General features: G+C 43.4%; 1 protein-coding gene across 1 annotated transcript in view; it reads left to right on the forward strand.

The window, feature by feature from the left end:
• The window catches only part of Gadl1 (glutamate decarboxylase like 1), a 152197-nt gene that overhangs the window by 26514 nt on the left and 106480 nt on the right, over window positions 1–19203 (forward strand). The window contains exons 9-10 of the mRNA XM_027415316.2: window positions 4621–4685; window positions 5274–5355. Coding sequence (XP_027271117.1) covers window positions 4621–4685; window positions 5274–5355 — 147 coding nt within the window. The remainder of the gene's footprint in view (window positions 1–4620; window positions 4686–5273; window positions 5356–19203) is intronic.

The raw sequence follows: 19203 nt of genomic DNA on the forward strand, positions 1-19203 counted from the left end.
ATTCCAGGAGCTCAGATCTGTTTTGATTTTGTTCTTTGAATTCCATAGGACTTTCTCCTTTCCCATGAGCCATCTGTTTTGGTCCCCTGATTCAGCGAGGCAATGAAATGTTAGGGGAAGAGTGACAGGGAAATCAGGAAGTTGTGATTTGAGTTCTAATCCGCATGATCTCCCTTGTGCTCAGCTCTGTGTTTGCAGTTGCTTCTCTTGCATGGAGAGATGGTTGATAAAGTCTGGAGAAAATATCTTCCAGCTATAAAATTATATGATTCCAATCAGCAAGAAAATGCAAAAAAAAATCCTACATTATATAATTACATGTCTTAATTAAAGCAAGTTTTAGCTGGATCCATAATAGATAATTGTTTGAGGGAAATTGATGTAATTTATGTTCTTCATAATTTTCCAACTTAAAAGGGTGGACTTTTTTTCTAATTCATTTCATAAGCCTGGGGTTGTTCATAATCCATTTTCCTCTAAGCTAAAGGTAATTTTTATTAAAGGTCTCCTTATTCAGGGTTAAGAAGTTGAATTCAGCCAGCTAAGTGTGCTTGACATGTTTTCTCATTTCCTCCCTCCCCGGCCATTCCTCTTCTCTCTCCTTCCTTCTCCTTCCTTCTCCTCTCCATTTCCCTTTCTCTCATCTCCCTTCTCTTTCTGCTCCCTGCACTCCTGTTCCACCCCTGCCCTCATCCTCTCCTTCCTCTCCCTCCCCTCTTCCTCCCTTCCCCTCCTTTCCTTGTCCCCCTTCTTCTCCCCTTCCCTCCCTCCCTCCCCTTCTCCACCTCTCCTTTGACTCCTTTTCTCTTCTTTCCTTTCCTCATTCTCTCCCTCCTAGCCTCCTCTCCCCTTATCCCCTTTCTTTTCCCTCCTTACCTTCCTTCCATCTTTCTCTCCCTTGTTTCTTTCCTTTCCTTTTCTCTCCCTCCCTGTTTCCTTCCTCCCTTCTCCCTTCTCTCGTTTTATATGAAGACAGAATTTGTGTATTTGAATACAGCTTAGAAAAGGGGTGATTGAACATGCTCACGGGACTTCAGTGCATCATGCTGGGCACGAGAGTAGTCCAGGTCTTCCTGAATAGAAGATATATGTAATAACTTGCTGAGCAGAAGATGACCAAGCATTAAGGAGATATCCCTGCATATAATTTTATAGCTCAGAGCATTTTATGCTTTGGAAGTCAATTGGGTATAGAATGATCTCGAGAGAGCACTTGAGTCCTTAAGGTTTTCGCTAAGTAGATGGTAATGTTGGGTGAAGCAGACAGGGGCGTCACAGGCATGATTAACACACCAACAGCAATCCTTCAGGTGGGTTATTTTTGCTTGGCTCAATGGAGCTTGAGTATTTGTAACTGCTCACCTTTTCACTTCCACATTATTGATTTTTATCACCTTAGAAATGTGGTAACACTTAATGTCCTAAAAGATAATGTGAAGTGGCCACTTTTGTTAACCACGGAGACAAGGAGACACAACTGAATATGTCAGCATCCTTCTTAAATACTTCACTCTCAAGAGAAACATCCATACAGTTATAAGGTTATGTAGAATATAGTAGCTGCAGTAGCTTTGAAATTAGAAATGGCCTGAAGAGACTTGTGTGGCTTAGTCAGAATTTTAATTTACAAATATGAACAAAAAGATCTGTTTTTTAATTAAGGGTTAAATTTTGAAGAAAATACTTCATTAAGAAAATATCTTAGCTACACCAGCTTATTCAGTTTGCACATAGTAAACACTTAGCCATGAGCATTATATTAGATTGAATTCGACCACAGCCTCTCAGAATAGATGAGCGATATTGGAATAAAAGAAACAAACACATCCTAATATCAAGATGGTGTTTACGGATCCTTCATTGTCATAGGTGTCTAATCCATTGGACAGCTTGATTTCAGTAGAATGTAACTCATCTTTAGGAAACTTAGTATACTATACACAGTCCATCGATATTAAAAGTTACCATGGTTGTTTTAACTTCTGATACATTCTTAAGGGAATTAAATCCATTCCAGTTCTGTTGATGAGACTCCTTGAGGCCTGGTCACCTCTGAAGTAGGGGCTGGTGGCATCTTCTAGCCCCCAGGCTCCCAACAGAGCTTCCCCTCCCTCCCACCAGTTGCCATAATTCCCACAGGATCATATAAGCATTCTAGTTTTCTCTATTTTTTTAAAATAAGGTCTCATGAACTTGCTACATAGGCAAAGATGACCTTAAAATCCTACATCCCCCTGTTCCCACATCCCAGGTGCTGGGATTACAGGCATATGCTATTACTCCCTGTTTATGTAGTCCAGGGGATTGAACTCAGAGCCTCGTGAACCACAGACTAGCACTCTACCAACTAAGCTACATCTCCAGCCTATATTGTCTTTAAATTCATGGGCTTTGGAGGCTGAAAAACCTTGGTTCTGCTTTTGCCTCCACTTGTTCCTAAAGGTTAGCTCTATTTATTTATCAACCAGTCAATAAGGGAGAAATAGCTTGTGATGCCTAGCATGTACTGAGAGCTCAATAACAGTCTTTACTAGGGTAGAAAGTCGAGCTTCTTCACCAAAAGTGTGGTTTTAAGTTGCAGCTTCTAGAATTAGGAATTGAGAAAGGCAACTAAGGAGAAGTAGGGCCCTGCCATTAGCAGTGTTATTTTTTTCTCCTTTTAAATCTATTGAGAAATCAAATTGTTCATGGATGACTTCATGAACTGGTAGAAGAATTGTCGTTATTGTAAATGTAAATATGGCTCAGTAGGGCTAGGAGGTATTCCTTGGGGGTGAAGAAGAGTCAGGGATTGTAAGAAGGAAAGGGTATGAGTGCTGGTTAAATGCATGGGAGTGGAAAGATGTATGACCTTTCCTGCTTACTTCCAGCCTCAGTCCAATCTGTTCTTTATGAAGCCTGTGGGGTGTGGCAGTATGGAGAAGGTGATAGCAAGGGCACTAAGTGGCAACCCCAATTTATTAATTCTCTGCCTGGGAATTTGGGCATTCACAAAAATTCAGGAAACACCACGTGTCCTGGAGAGTCTATGGGGATTTTATTGAATCAGGGATGCAACTAAGAAGATTCCACTGAGGGTCCAGGGTCTTGACCATATGCTCACTCAGGGTTGCATGGGAGTCTGATGCTGGAGTGAGTTCATCCTCCAGCTTGTACGCACTGGCCTCACCCTCACCCCTGCCCTGAATGGAAGAGTTACTCTTGAAGGGATTTAAGGCCACAGGGTGGCTGGTGCTCTACTGTCTTGGCTACTGAGGCAGCTTTAGCAGTACTGAGAGCTGTAAGAGTGTCTCATCTTCTACCTTCTAGTCTACCTCCCAAGTGCACACAATCCTTCTCCTTTTTTTTTCTTTTTGTTTGTTTTTTGTTTTTTGTTTTTTTTTTTGAGACAGGGTTTCTCCGTGTAGCTTTGGAGTCTATCCTGGCACTCGCTCTGGAGACCAGGCTGGCCTCGAACTCACAGAGATCTGCCTGTCTCTGCCTTCTGAAAGGCATGCACCACCAACACCCGGCTCCTTCTCCTTTTTAACCATGGCATATATTTACCTTTAAACTTATTATTGAAGGAAAATGGTGTTTACCTTTTAGGCAACCTTGAGCTGAATTATCCCCATTCCCCTTAACTTCCCATGTCATACTCTCTAATTTGGCCAAATGGTCACTTTGACTAAACTGTGATGATATTGGATAAAGAGAATGGATTTGGGACCCTCAATCTGATTTTGATTACCCACGATACTCCAGACAATCTACCTAGCACTTCTGAACCTTAGTTTTCCAGTGAGAGTGGAGATGGTCCCAGCTCCACCCTTCACAGGTGCTGTGGAATTTCATGGGACCCTCAGAGCATCAGCAGGACTCAGGGTCATGTGCCTCCAGAGTCTCTCCCTGCAGCCACCCTTCATTGTGTTGTACAATTGTCAAGAGCCAGATGAACTCTTGTGTGCTCCCTTTGGATTCCTCCTTCCTCCCTTCATGACACCTTTCCACAAGACTTTCCATTCCTGTTCTTTTACTCAGTTCCATTTTCTGGTGCTCATGAAGTTTTCTCTCCAATAAGTAACCCCCTGAAGTTCAGGGCTCCCGCTCTCTTATCCTCCTATATTATGTTTACAAATGTTTCTGAGAACCAGTAGGCCAAAAGGTTCTAAATTTCCTGAGAGGATACATCTCCTCCTACTTGACCCCGTTGACCTTCTAGCCACTTTGTATTGTAATCAACAATATTCTCTTTCATCATGCAGAATACTGGCCTTTGATTCATGACTGACAGTACACAGTATGTACAGCGACACTGTTAAGATGTCACCTGTTCTAGATACATGGCATAGAAAGCGTATGGGATGCATCTCTTTAACATTGTTTTGGTCCGCACAATGCTCCATTGGCTATTAATGTACCCCCTTTTGTGTGACTTCACATCCATGAGTCAACGGGGACCCATACTGGGTTCTAATTGCCTGGTTAGAATGCTTCATCTAGACCCCCAGACTTTAAATTGGTGAACATGATATCAAGTGAAGTATGAAGTACCAAACGACACATGTGGGCTTGGTAAGGGAGTTCACGGGTAAGCAGATGACACAGACATAACTTTTGGGTATCTAAATATCTCAACAGGCCTCTTGGGGTGGCTCAGCTTTGGTATCAAGAAAGTATCGACAGCTCCTGCATGGAATCCACAGGTAAATTTGGTTTCCTGTTTTGCAGTTGACTTTTATTTAGGGAAAATAAACAATTGTTGGCATGTCTCCATCTGAGTGACCTTTAGAAAACAGACCATGAGGGTTGGGGATATAACTCAGTCAATGATTCACTTACAAATGGACCTGAGTTCGACCCCAGGACCCACATGTGTAATCCCAGTGCAGGAAGAAGCAGGCATTGGCTGATCCCAGTGATTCGCCTCTCTGCCAACCTAGGCTCCAGGTCAGCAAGAGACTGAAAAATCCAAAAGGGTGGTGGCATCCTGAGGAATGATGGCCAAGTTCAACGTAGAGCCTCCCTTTCTCCCCTCCCCCTCCCCCTCCTCTTTCTACACACACATACACACACACACACACACACACACACACACACACACACACACACACAAACACACACACACACACTCCATTTTTCTGAAACAAAACAGCCCCCAAATTATTGTCCCCATTCCTCAAATATGGAACTCCACAGATTGGTAACTTGTATAGGAGGCCTCATTGTGTTTTCCTTCTCCCTACAATAGTTAGCCAGGCCCTTCTCTGAGTTCTCTTTCTCTGACATGACAGGGCTGACTCGGTGGCCTGGAACCCACACAAGATGCTGATGGCTGGAATCCAGTGCTCTGCTCTACTAGTCAAGGACAAATCTGTAAGTCTCCCCCTGTGTGCTTCAGAAATCCACTACATTCAAACCCTGGGTTTTTGGAAGCTACATTGTTGCTCATTCCTTGCTGTCTTGGGCTAATAAGATGATCCTTAGGAAATAGCCATGAAAAATAGACTCAGATAAAAAAACTCATATTTCTTCCCCAGTAGCTTAGTGGATTTGATTGAGGCATTATATAATCTTATTAGTTAGAGCAAAACGGCCTCTCACACCCTCATTTGGATTATATTTTAAACTAGTATTAAATGTTGCTTTTTCCCCCCATCTCTCATTGATTGAGTCTGGGATTTAAGTCATCTCAAAGTTTCTGCTCACTGGGAAAGTGGAACAGATGTGTGTCACACATTAACTCTGCTGGGGCTTAGCAGACCATGTCTATGGGAGGATATTAGTTAAGGGCTGGTCGAAAATGCTGGCTTGCTGGGGATGGCTCCCACAAGCTCTTTAGAGCATGAGGGAAGAGTCGGATGCTAGTCTCGAGGACCGTGAGAGAAGTGGGGCAGGGGCTGCTGAGCTCCTCTTGGCTAGAGGCCTAAGCGACATGCTTCTTGTGGGTTAAATGAGGATCCTGTGGGAAGTGGCCCAGGCTGAGAAGTGCTACTTCATTCTTAGAAATGCCTCCTCAAGATCTGTGTTCAGCATGTGGGTGATCTTCCCAGCCATCTGTTTACATCGGAGGGGACTCCCTCTGCCAATCTGAAAATCATTTCTGTTTTTTTTAAAGGAGTTTTATTGCAAAAGAAAACATTTAAAACTTAAAGTTTTGCTCTTGCCTGTGGAGATATTTAAATGGCTTTAAAAAAAGAAAACAAGTAAATGTGATGTTTGAATGCTAGCACCTGTGTGTTTTGACATGGCCAAGCAGAGTGTCCATCCAAAGGGAAGAAAACATTTTGCATCTACAGGAGTAGCGACTTTCAGAGATCTGCTCTGCCTCCAAGCGTTTCATTAGGTTGCTTGTAGCTGATTGTATTCACAAGCTGGTTATGGTTAGCTATCTTCACACTTTGGTTAGAGTTGACAGTGTTCACATATTGGTTATAGGTACTGTATCCCCAGGCTGATTAGAGTTGACAGTGTTTCACACGTTGGTTGTAGTTGACTGTATTCACAGGTTGCTTGTAGTTGACTGTATTCACAGGTTGGTTAGAGTTGACTGTATTCACAGGTTGATTATAGCTTTCTGTATTCACAGGTTGGTTATAGGTGACTGTATTCACAGGCTAATTATAGTTTGCTGTATTCACAGGTTGGTTGTAGTTGACTGTATTCATAGGTTGGTTGTAGTTGACTGTATTCACAGGTTGCTTGTAGTTGACTGTATTCACAGGTTGGTTATAGGTGACTGTATTCACAGGTTAGTTGTAGTTGACTGTATTCACAGGCTGGTTGTAGTTGAGAGTATTTACAGGTTGATTAGAGTTAACAGTGTTCATAGGCTGGTTACAGGTGACTATTCAATACCACTTGACCTTTTTGGTTTAAGTTTTAAAACTGTGAATTGACTGTATTTAAAACTGGAGGTAGTTTAAGTCTGCCATGCCATTTTGAGTCAGAGAACACACTCAAGTTACTCACAGATGCATATTTAGGGCATGATAGAAATAGGTGTAAACTCAACTTCCTTTTGGACTAGATTCAGGAACAGAACAGCCCAGATGCACACTGTGTGCCAGGCATTTGGCATTTTCTTTCTCCCTCCTCATCCGACTTGAATGACAAACTATCTGTTGGAGTGATGCTCTCAGCAATGGAAATTTTAGACAGAAAGTTCTGAGTCCTCCTTATATAACTTCCTAGCTGCTCAGTTCTTTCTTCTCCAATCATATTTGAGTGACCTACCCAAGAACTGGCTCACGTTTATGTAAGTAGAGAATGACAAGCCTTCTGAATCATATGCCTCATTAACAAGGATTACAGCTTTAGGTTGTTAAGATGAATTCTTAACTAAATTTCAATGATAACAACAGTGCCTGCTCACACAGAATGACTGGCAGGTTAATGGAGCTGCATTCACTGTGCGAGGAATTGAGGAATCACTCAAAGCAATTGAGTGATTGCTTTGAAAATCACTTTTCAAACTCATTTTTTATTTAAATGGAGTAGAAAGCTTGGCCATGAGATGAGAGGAATGGCAACCATTTCCAGAAGTTGGTTGCTGAGGGTTCTGTCACCATTATACCTGCTTTTCTGTTTGTTGTTTGCTTCCTATCCATCTACTCAGTCTCTCCAGTTGACTTGACTCACCCAGATAGGCCCTTCACTGTGCTTCTTCTACGAACTGGGCAGGGAGTGAGAGACTTTTCCCACAGTCAAGAGAGTTTATAAATGTACAGAGAAGACAACCATCGAATAGGTATGTTTACCTCGGTGTATGATATGTGCTGATATACACATATGTGTGTATGTGTACTCACCATGCAATAGCGTGAGAAGGACAGAGATTGGGAATGGAATGTTGTCCCTCGCTAACCGCCTCGCCAGCAAAAACGACACGGGGACACTCCTCAGGATCCTTCTGCAGTAAAGCTTTAATGCCTCTTGAGAGGAAGAGCATAAGCTTATAAAATGGAGACTCTGAACACCCAAAAACCCCTCCTTATATAGGCTGGCAACCGTCGCCTCAGACTGTTACTTTCTGACTGGATGAAGCCCGTCGGATCATGTGACGTCAGCTGATCGAACCATATGACATCACGGGAGGGGCGGAGACTAAGGGCTGGAGAGTTACAAAGTTACCTAGTGCGCCTGCGCAGAGCCTGCAATGGCTCCTAACATACGCACCAGCTTGTAATGGCTCCTAACAGAATGTCCTATTTAATTTCTTGTATACTTTATTATTTGAGATCGTGTCTCTCACTGAAGCCAGAGCTCACTGTTTCCACAATACTAGCTGGCCAGGGAGCCTCTGAGCTTCACCACCCTGGCCTCCACCACCCACCATGATGCTGGGATTTGGGTGTGCACCACTGTACCTGGCTTCTATGTGGATGCTGGAGATTTGAACCTAGGTCCTCAAACTTGTGCAGCAAACACTTTAACCACTGAGTCATTTCTGTGATTACTGTTTTGATGAGTACACAGAAGAACATCAAGATGCTTTGGTTGTGAGTGCAGGGGCCATTATTACATTCTTATTCTCTTCTTGTCATCCCCAGTACCCACCAAATAGTGTCCTTTTGGGTCCATATGTCATAGATCTGGCCCATTGTATGGAGGGCAATTCAGTAAAGGCTTTGAGTCTCTGATAAAGATGATGGACATGAGATGGAAATTCTCCCCTCCTTTCTGATTTGAATGCAGGGATAATAGAACAGGAGACACAGATCTCTGGCAGCCACCTTGTGAACATAAGGCAGTGACCTTAGATTAAAACACAAACATGCCCAGAGTGTCAAAAAAAAAAAAAAAGGAGAAAAGTCTTGCGCTTGGGTAATAACTTTGAAATGTTGTGACAACCCCGAAAATAACCATTTTCAGACTCTGTGACAGGATATGAGTGACATGAAATGTCCTTGTGGCTGGAACCATCTCCACTGAGTAGCTGTGTGCACAGCTGATGCACTTCCATCTGAAGCAGAGAAGGGTGTAAGACTCTGAGAACTCATAGCAGATAGGCACAGGCTGCTCCCAGGTGCAAAGAACAATATGTGCAGATTTTCTAAGAAAAGAAAGTCCTTGTTCAATTGCAAGAGCTGAAAGGATTCATTGAGGCTGACTGAGCAGGGATGTAATGTAAGGACGAGCAGGATGAGCAGGAAATAAGAGGAAAAGTTTAAGCTGCGGGCAGACTGCACCACGATTTAGACATCACTGTAATGGTTTCAGACTTGATCTTTAGAAAGGGAAAGAACTTTAAAATTAGACGGCATGGGGACCGAAGAGACAGCCTGGTGGTTAAAGGGCACTCTGCAAAGAAACTGCATATAGTTCCCAGCACTCACAGGGAGGCTCCTCACTATAACTCCAGGTCCACAGGGATCTTCCATCCTCTTCTTGCCTCTTTGGGCACCAGGGATGTATGTGGTGCTTATAAATACATGCAGGCAAAACACTTCCATACATAAAATAAAAATAAATATTTTTTTAAAAAATGGAAAGCATCATGAAAAGATTTTTATTTGGAGTATAAGACCCCCAGAAAGCTCAGGCTTCCAGCATCTTACCCCAGGACCGCAGCCACCCCAATCACCATGCATAGTCAAAAGCTTTATGCAAACAGCATGAGGCTTTATTATAGTTGTTTAACGAGCTAACCTAATGTTAGCTCGGGCCTTCCATCCATCCACCTTGGCGGATGGCTAGGAAAGACAGCTCAAAGCGGCTGCATAGAGATCTTATAGGGCAGCATAAGGGGAGTGTCTAGGAGTACGCACAGGCTCAGGATTGGTATGCCTCCAGGCTTGGAGGGCTTGCCCTGTGTTGATTGGCCAACTGGTTGTTATGGCCCATAGGCCCTCCCAGGGTGGTTGCTATGCTCTGCGCGTCATTGCTGTGCGCTTGTCTGAAAAGCATACCCAGAGCTGTAAAGCATAGCACCACCAGCTAACTTCTGATTGGTTCCTTGTCACGAGGCAGGCACCTAACCTCTAGAGACCAAGGCAAGGTCAGACAAGCACGTGTTCTGCTGTTATGGCTGCCAAAAGGGGCAGCCATCTGACCTTAGTGACCAAGATAAGGTCAGGCAAGTGTGTGTTCGGCTGTTATGGCTACCGAAAGGGGGAGCTGGTCCCTTCAGGAGCAATGAGTTAGAAGGGAGCAAGAATGGATGCGAGAAGGAAGGGAGGTACTGGAGACCTGTTTGGGGAGGGGGATGCTGGGGGGTGGTCAGGTCTCAAAGAGGATTGTGGAGTTGGGGAAGGGCAGACATGATCTAAGAGTGAATTGGGATGTCTGCCAGCAGCCTTTATTGAAAAAAGACTAACCTTCTGTACTGTGTAGTTGTTCATAGGATTGAACTGTAGATAAGGGGCATGTGAACTAGGGTGTGGATTGAGATCAGGAGTTGAGGAATCTATCCTTGACCTTGACAACAGGCACCAGTCATATGTTAATGGAAGGACCACAGTTCCTCTTGCTAGAGATAGGAAGACAGTCTGCTTTATCAAGCAGGAACTTTCCTCAAGCCTCCAGGGAATGGAGACCCTTATCCAAATGTCTGCCCTTGGGAAAAGGACTTCTGGGAAGCAGACACTATAATACAGTTTCTTAGTCTTACTGTATGGACCTGTTCCCCTCAAATGCTCCTAAAATGGAAAGTCCTGATGTCTTATTCTTTTCTCAGGATAATGTGCCATTCTGATTTCTCTGTGTTTATTAACTGAACTCTTGCCTTTAATAGCCTTGGGCTCTGGATCTGAACTGTAGGCATTTTATCTGTGGGATCAGGTGTGTCTAGTAAATCTCTAACTTTCCTGTTCTTGGTGTAATTAGAAAGGCACAATCAAATTATTTTGTTTAGAGATGCTACCATTGTATACATTTTTATCCTCTATCAAGACCACACAAAATTTCTCAAAGAATTATTAAGAGTGAAAGTAAAAATGTGCTGGACAAGTGTGGTCTGCAATGATGGAGCTTTGTCAACCAGCAATGGTCACCATGTGGTCCATGCCAGGAAGAAATGCCACATCTAAGCAAAAGTTAATGGCAAGTTACTTGTTTTATACTGTGAAAAATATCCTGGCAAAATCAGCATTAAGGGAGGAAAGATTTACTGAGCTCACAGTTGAGTTTACAGTCCTTCAAGGTAGAGGAGTCGTGATGGTAGGCGTATGTGGCAGCTGACCAAACTGTGTCCATAGCTGAGAAGCCAAGGGCAACGGATGTTGCTACTCAGCCAACCTCCTCCTTTGTGTTCAGTCCAGAGGCCCAGTCCATGGGATGGTGCCAGTCAAGGTGGAGCTTCCTATTTCAGCTAGCCTAATCTAGACAGTCCCTGAGAGCATGCTCAGAAGCTTGTCCTCAGATGATTCTAGATCCCGTCCAGTTGACAACCAATATTAACCATCACAGCAAGGTGCTAGGAAAAATGTTATGGCATCCTGTATCTATATTACGTCAACTCTACAGGGCTGAAGGGTCACTTGCCTATGAGAGATGAAGGAGAAGCAGGTTATCATGGTTATCTCTCTTAGTGTTGACATGGCAATTGAGTGACTTATGCTCTTTACTGAGGTTAGGTAAGGGAAAATTTGAGCATGAAATCTCTTTAGTGTTGGATATAAGTATATAACATTAATAACGCATGTGATATAACAATATGTAACATAATATATAATACATAAATACATGGATCTTGTGTTGAGTATCTAAAATGTGAAAATACCATCCATTTAAGTAAGGCAGCCAATATATAAGAAGAGGTCTTGGCTAGAAAAATCTACATAGATGGCACCTCATGTCTCATGTCTTAGGGGTGACTGGAAGCCTTCATGGGACCTTTGGAATGAGAAAGAAGAGATTTAAGCCTCTCTCTTCAGTTTAGTTAGGTGTATATTGATGTGATGAATCACTGTGACCTGCCATATATAAAGAAAGTCAAGGAGTTCTTTTATGACTGCTTGAGGGGGAAGAGTGTCCGCATGACCTTGAAGCTGTCCCACCATGGGATCTTGTTCTTAGGATGGTGAGTGACTTCTATCCATCATTGCTGTATCAGTCCCTGCCTTTGTCACTGTGGCAAAACACCAGACAGAAGCAACTTAAAGGGAGAAGGGTACATATCATATTCAGTCCTGATTTTAGTGCATCCTTTAGGGAAGGGATGGAGGAGTTCGTGGCAGTGGAAGGGCATGGCTCCACTTGTCCACAACTTAGCATGCTAGAAAGCAGAGAGAATATGACATAAAGCCAGAGACCCCAAAGGACCTGTGTCTGTGACCTACTTCCTCCTGCTTGGCCCCCACTCCTAAAGTTTCTACAACCTACCAAAACAGTGCCAAAAGCTGGGGACGAAATTGTTAAACACATAAGCCCCTTTAGATTCAAACCACATTCCTCAAGGTTCATGGTCATCTCATGATGTAAAATGCACTAAGTACAATTTGAAGAGGTTCAGAGTCTAACATACCCAACATTGCTTAATAGTCTGAATTCAAATCTCTTCTGAGATTCAGGGCATACTATCAGCTATGAGTCAGTGTAAAATCAACAATCAAGTTACATCTTTCCAATATACAATGGCTCAGAGTGAGCAGCCTGACTTGAAAAGCAAAGAACGGGAGGATAGGAAGTCAAGACTGGACCAAAGCAGCGTGGAGACTCAGAAGGGCACACACTAACCCCTGCAGCTCAGACCACATCTTGTCTCCAGGATACACAGAGGCGTCATGTGAGCTTAGAAAGCCTTGATTCTATGCCCCTGCCATTTGCAGCACCACTTGTTCCTCCCTGGGGCAAGATTCATTTGGTACCTTCAGCTTTCTTGGGCCTTCCGCCATCCCGAGGTCTCCATTGCAACTTAGGCTTCATGCTCACAGCCTCACAGCAGCTCACTCAGTGGGGGGACCAGGCCTCTCAGTTACTTCCACCCCAAATTACTTCTTTTGGGGATTTGGAGATGCAATCATTCACATTATATAGATACTGAACTCATTGCTAAGCCCTACTCAAGCCGGAGTGTACCTCCAGCGGTGCTCCATGGATGGCAATTTAATTTAGACTCCCTTCTGCAGTTGGCGTAAGGGATAACTCTAGTTGAAAGACAGCAAATTGGTGAATATAGTGGTAAGAAAACGATCTCCCTAATTTATACTCCGTAGAGTGTTCACTGGGCTGTCCTGAGGTTCGCTGTGGGCATGCTGCTGACTAATTTCCAGTGTTGGGCGGGGGGCCGCTGCAGGAACAAGGCACTTTGCCTCTCTCAAAGCCATACTCTCAGGAGCCCCTTTGTACCACAGGATGAAAAGAAGGTGAGATGTCCCCAGAAACCTGTGATTATAAGTAGGTTGACGGTGTGCCTTTGTGGCTGCAGAGGAACAAAGGGTGTGTTCTTGCACTTTGATGGCAAATAAAGGTCATTCTATGGGGTACACAGATGCAGGAAAATCTCCATATCCACTTCTTAATTTCTGGGGGGTTATTAGAAGAACTTTAGTTTGTAAAAGACTCACAAATGAGTGTGAGCTGGGAACGCCTCATCGGAAGTCCTTTGCAGCACTAACTCCTTTCATGTTTGCCCACCTCGCCATCTGAGGTAACACAGCAGCCATAGGGAATTCAGGTCGTGGCTTCCTTTCTTTTTGCTGGCATTATGAATTGTTTTTTGTTCTGTGTGTAGTGTGTGAGCATGTGTACATGTGTTTGCATGTGTATTGGTGAATTTAGGTGCGTGTGTGTGTGTGTGTGTGTGTGTGTGTGTGTGTGTGTGTGTGTGTGTGCATGTTGTGTAGGCCATGAGTTGATGTTGGGTGCAGATGTCTTCCTTGATCACTGTCCACATTAAACACCGGGGCAGGGCCTCTCGCTTGAAGCTGGAATTTGCTGATTGGGCTAATCTAGATAACCAGCTGATTACCCAATGATTCTCTGTCTCCACCTCTTGAGCCCTGGGATTCCAGGATGGCCCCTAAATTTGTGGTGGCTCTGGCATTCAAATTCTGGTCCTTCTATTTACCCAACAAGGTGTTTGACTCGTGGAGCTATCCCTCCAGCCATAAACACAATGGGTTTTAAAAACTCATGTCCATCTTAACATTTGTATTTCCAAAGTGATAAAGGAAGGAAAGGTTAAGAAAAGAACAGTGCCTATCTACAGATGCCCTTGGCCTGTTTCCTGCAGCACGCAGACCTTTAAGAGGATGCGCACTCATCACTCATCCTACGTCTAACCATCAATGCACAAAGTGTGCAGCATGTTTGCTTCTGGCACACACACACCCTCTCAAACACAATTATGAATATTGTTCTCTATCTTGCTGTGCATTTTTAATAGCTGGAAAGCATCCTATCATTTCATAGGCTGTAATTTGCATGACCAACCCCTAAAGGTAGACTAATTAGATGGTTTTAATTTTTAATCTACTTTAAAAAATTATATGCACATGCATTTGTTACGATAAATCTTTCTGCCAAAAGCTGCCTGAGCCCCACCGCCACGTGTGAGCTTTACGCCAGCCGCCTGCCTGAGTTAGGGCCCAAATGAATACACAGAAACTTGTATTAGGTTCAAAGCTGCTTGGCCAATGACTAGGATTCTCATCTGTTAGCTCAGTCTTAACTATCATAAACCTTTATATTTTATAAGACTTATCTTATCTGATGCCTTATTGGTGTCCCTCCTTGCTGGTGGATCACATTGTACCGCTGGAGCAGGAGCAGAGGGAAAAAGAGGGCCCTTCCTGTTTCTCCTTCGCTTAAATATGAGTCTCCTTGCTATGTCACTTCCTGCCTGGATCAGCACTTCTCTACTACATTTCCCAGAATCCTCTTTTACTTCTAGTCCTGCCTAACTTGCCGTTTCATTGGCCAAAGAGTATTTTATTTAACAATCAATAAGATAAACATACACAGAAGTACTTCCCCCATCATGTATTTTTCTGCAAGTAAGTGTGGGTGCTTAAGCAGGCCAGAGGCAATGATCGCCCCTGGAGATAGAGCCACCCTGGAGGTTGTGAGCTGTCTGTGGGAGCTGAGGACTGCACTCAGGTCCACTGCATAAGCAGTACACACTCTTAACAACTGAGCCTTCTCTCCAGCTCCAGTGCTAACTTTTGGTAATCACAAATTTAGTTGCTGTCTTGAAGGTTCATTCTGTATAAAATCTCTAGAAGCTGAGGAACCATGAGCGGTGCTCATGATGCTTTTCTGTACTTGTTTTGCAATTTTCCTTTATAAATGGGTTACATTTTCATGTGCAGAATATGAGAATCTATGTGTTTAACCTTTGACATCAAAGGGTATTCAGGGATGACATTGTGCTAGGCAAGATCTGTTCACTTGTAGACATGGGTGCAAACATCTTCCTTCTAATTTTATCTGGTGACATTTTATACCAACTTCTCAGGCATCATCCTTGGCTCAAGATATCAACATGCAATCATTTGCTCCCAAGGTTTCAAATGTGCAGCCTGAGAGGCCAGGGCTCAATTCTTTTCCATTTGTATTCCTTCTAGAGGAGATTTTGCTGTAATTCTGGTATTTCTTTAAGGGAAAGGGGTGGGAGGAAGAAGAAAGGGAATGTATTCAGCACACAGCCATTGAGGATGTACTGTGGGTCATGAGGGGCAATGCTAAAAAATAAAAATAAAACAATGAAGGGGAGGGGGAGAGAGAGGAAGGGAGAAGAATGAGAGAGAGAGAGAGAGAGAGAGAGAGAGAGAGAGAGAGAGAGAGAAGGGAAGGAAAAACCGAACCAAAGGAGGAATGGAGAAGAGGGGAGGGGAAGGGAAGGGAGGAGAGGAGACTGATCATATCTTTTTCACACAGCTGTTGTTCATGCGTCTACTTGTATGGATGCATCACAGTAAAATGCACAAGGCTGTCAGTTAGCAATAAGTGACAGCCATGTTTTACTTTTATTTAAAAAGAAAGGGGTAACAGCAGAGGCTTGTCTTCAAAATCCACTATAGTCATCTTCAACCAATAAACCAATCTAACTTGGGTTTGGTAGTTAGGTATTGTATTGCTTCTGTCATTAATTTTAATGAGGGGGCCCGTACTTGCTCTCAGATCCTGGTTATTGTGGGTGTTAGTTTGACTCTGTTGCTCACAGTGTCTCTAGGGTCTGTTATCACACATTCCAGTATCAATCACTATTTACTATATAGGGGTCTTAGGGTTTCCATTGCTGTCAAGAGTTACCATGAACACACAACTCTTACAAAGGAGAGCATTTAATTGGGGATAGTTTACAGTTTCAGAAATTCAGTCCATTATCATCATGGTGGGACATGTTGGCATGCAGGCAGGCATGGGGCTGGAGAAGGAGTTATGGATTCTATATCTTAATCCACAGGCATCAGGAGGTAAACTGTGTTTAATACTGGGAGTAGTTTGAACAGAGACTTCAAAGCCCACCCCTAAAATAACACACCTCCTCCAACAAAATCACACTTATTCCAACAAAGCCACACCTCCTAACAACAAAACCACACCTCCTCCAACAAAATCACACCTATTCCAACAAAGCCACACCTCCTAACAGTAGCCGCTCACTATGGGGCCATTTTGTTTCAAACCACCACATTCCACTCCCTGGCCCTCAAAGGCTGTAGCCATACCATTATGCAAAAATGCATTCAGTCCAACTTTAAAAGTCCCCATAGTCTATCACAGTCTCAAACTTATTTAAAAGTCTAAAGTTCAAAATCTCTTCAGAGACTCACGCAATCTCTTAACTGTAATCCCCTGTAAAATAAAAATAAAAAACAGATCACGTACTTCCAACATACAATGACATGGGATATACATTACTGTTCCAAAATGTAGGGAAGGGAGCATAGTGAAGAAATACTAGACCAAAACAAGACCACAACCCTGCTAGACCAACTCCAAACTCTGCATCTCCATGTCTGATGTGAAAACACTCTTCAAATCTCCAAATACTTTCTGCTTTGCTGACTGCAAGACACTCCTTTCACATGGGCTGGTTCCCCTCTCTGTTAGCAGCTCTCCCTGGCAGGTATCACACACCTCTGGCATCTCCAACACATTGGGGTCTCCAAGGCAATCCAGGCTTCTCCTTCACAGCTTCACTCAGTGGCCTCTCTAGGCTCCATTCAGTGACACCCCAGACATGTGCCTTTCTTATTTGTAGAGGGAAATTCCATAACCCCTTTTTTGTATACCTGACTCTACAGCCAGAATCATATGGCTGAAGCTACCAAGTTTTACTGCTTAGTGGGGCTGGAACATGCCCCCTTTATTCAATTACAGCTTTATCAGCTTTCTGCATTTGATGGTTTCCTTCACTGCCTAAACTTGGCTGTTTTGGAAACTGCTCTGTAGACCAGGCTGGCCTCAAATTCAGAGACCCACCAGCCTCCTCCTTCTAAGTGTCGGGATTAAAAGCATGCACCATCACATCCAGCTCTAAGCTTTTCTTTAATTCCTTTTCTCAAGTTAGAAACTTAGATGGGTGGAATCTTGCCCTGAGTTTGTCATTCTCTTTATTCTATTTCTTAATCTGTTTATCTCCTTGAACGAAGGACTAAGTTCAGTTCCACTTCCTGGTGCTCCCTTTCTCCTCAGATTGTATATTTTATATTTTACTTTCTCAGTTTTTGTTATAAATCTTCTTTAGAGTTAACACTAATAACCATATGACAGAGTCAATAGTAGGCTGTTTTGAGATTTCTTCTGCCAGTAGAATTTATCCAAATCTCTCCACTTTAGCCTCAAGTAGACATTTTTGGACAAGAACAAAAATCAGCCACATTTGTTACCAAGATATCACAAGACCAATCTCTAAGCAATGTGCCAAAATTCTTTTCCTCTGAAACTTCTTGAGTGAGCACCCCACAGTTCCAATCACTCTAAGCACCCCTGCCCTTCATTCTCTTACTGTTATGACCCACTAAGCAGTACTCCAAGCATTCCACTGCTTTTCTAATCCATAGTCCCAAAGACCATATTCCTCCAAACAAAAGCATGATCAGGCCTATCTCATCAATACCCCAGTCCATAGTACCAACTTCTATCTTAGTTAGGGTTTCTACTGCTGTGAAGAGACACCATGACCACACTAACTCTTAAAAAAAAAAAAAAGAACATTTAATTGGGGATAGTTTACAGTTTCAGAGGTTTAGTCCATTATCATCATAACAGGACATGGTGACATGCAGGCAGACATGGTGCTGGAGAAGGACCTGAGGGTTCTACATCTTGATCCACAGGCAACAGGAAGTAAACTGTGTTCCACCCTAGGAGTAGCTTGAGCATAGGAGACCTCAAATCCCACCCTCACAGTGACACACTTCCCCAACAAGGCTACACCTACTCCAACAACGCCTCATCTCCTAGTATTGCCACTCCCTATGGGGGACATTTCTTTGAACTGCCACATTAGGTATAGACAGCCTCAGGTCCTAATGCAAACCATGAGTGAGCTATACCTTCAGAGCCTGTCACCTGAACCCTGCAATCAGGTCAGGTAGATGTTAGGTGAGCTCTTTATGGACAGAAAGGACCTTATTCACCATGTACTCCCACTCCATTGCACAGCTGCTGTCACTCAATTAAAATATAGTAAAGATCCTTCTTAGGCTGAGGAGATGGCTCAGTCAGAAAAATGCATGCTTTGTAGGTGTGAAGACATGGATTCAACCCCATAACACATAAGAAAGCTTAGCTGAGTCAGTGGGTTCCAGGACTCAGTAAACAAGGCAGCCAGAAGGCTGGGGAACGACAGATGAGGCTACCCTCTGACCTCCACTTATACACACAGGCTTGTTAGCACACAAACATATGCATGCGAAACGCATGCAGGAATTAATTATCTAATAAAACAAGCTTCTGGAAGTGGCTGAATTAAAATATCTCTCCAACATTACCTCGTACTGATGCATGTCTGGCTTGTTACCCTCAGTGTAAACTATTGATTGACTTTCCTTGTGCAGCCTGATATTTTATAGCTCATGAACAGTGTCTTCTTTTGAAGGTAATATGGGGAATATTAAAAATATTTTAACATAGGATTTAAACACAGGAGTTAAGAGAAAGAGAGGTGCCTCGAGGGAAAGCAAGACACACCCCAAAAATATGCATGTGGGCTCCTCAAAGATGAGTTGCGACAACCATGCCCTCTCCTGATGGTATATGCTTAGTGATGTGTGTCACCCACACGGTGGTATCCACAGCACCTCCCCACATCCCAGCCCAGGTTAGCAC

The sequence above is a fragment of the Cricetulus griseus genome, chromosome 4 (assembly GCF_003668045.3).
Source record: "Cricetulus griseus strain 17A/GY chromosome 4, alternate assembly CriGri-PICRH-1.0, whole genome shotgun sequence".
Classification (NCBI taxonomy): domain Eukaryota; kingdom Metazoa; phylum Chordata; class Mammalia; order Rodentia; family Cricetidae; genus Cricetulus; species Cricetulus griseus.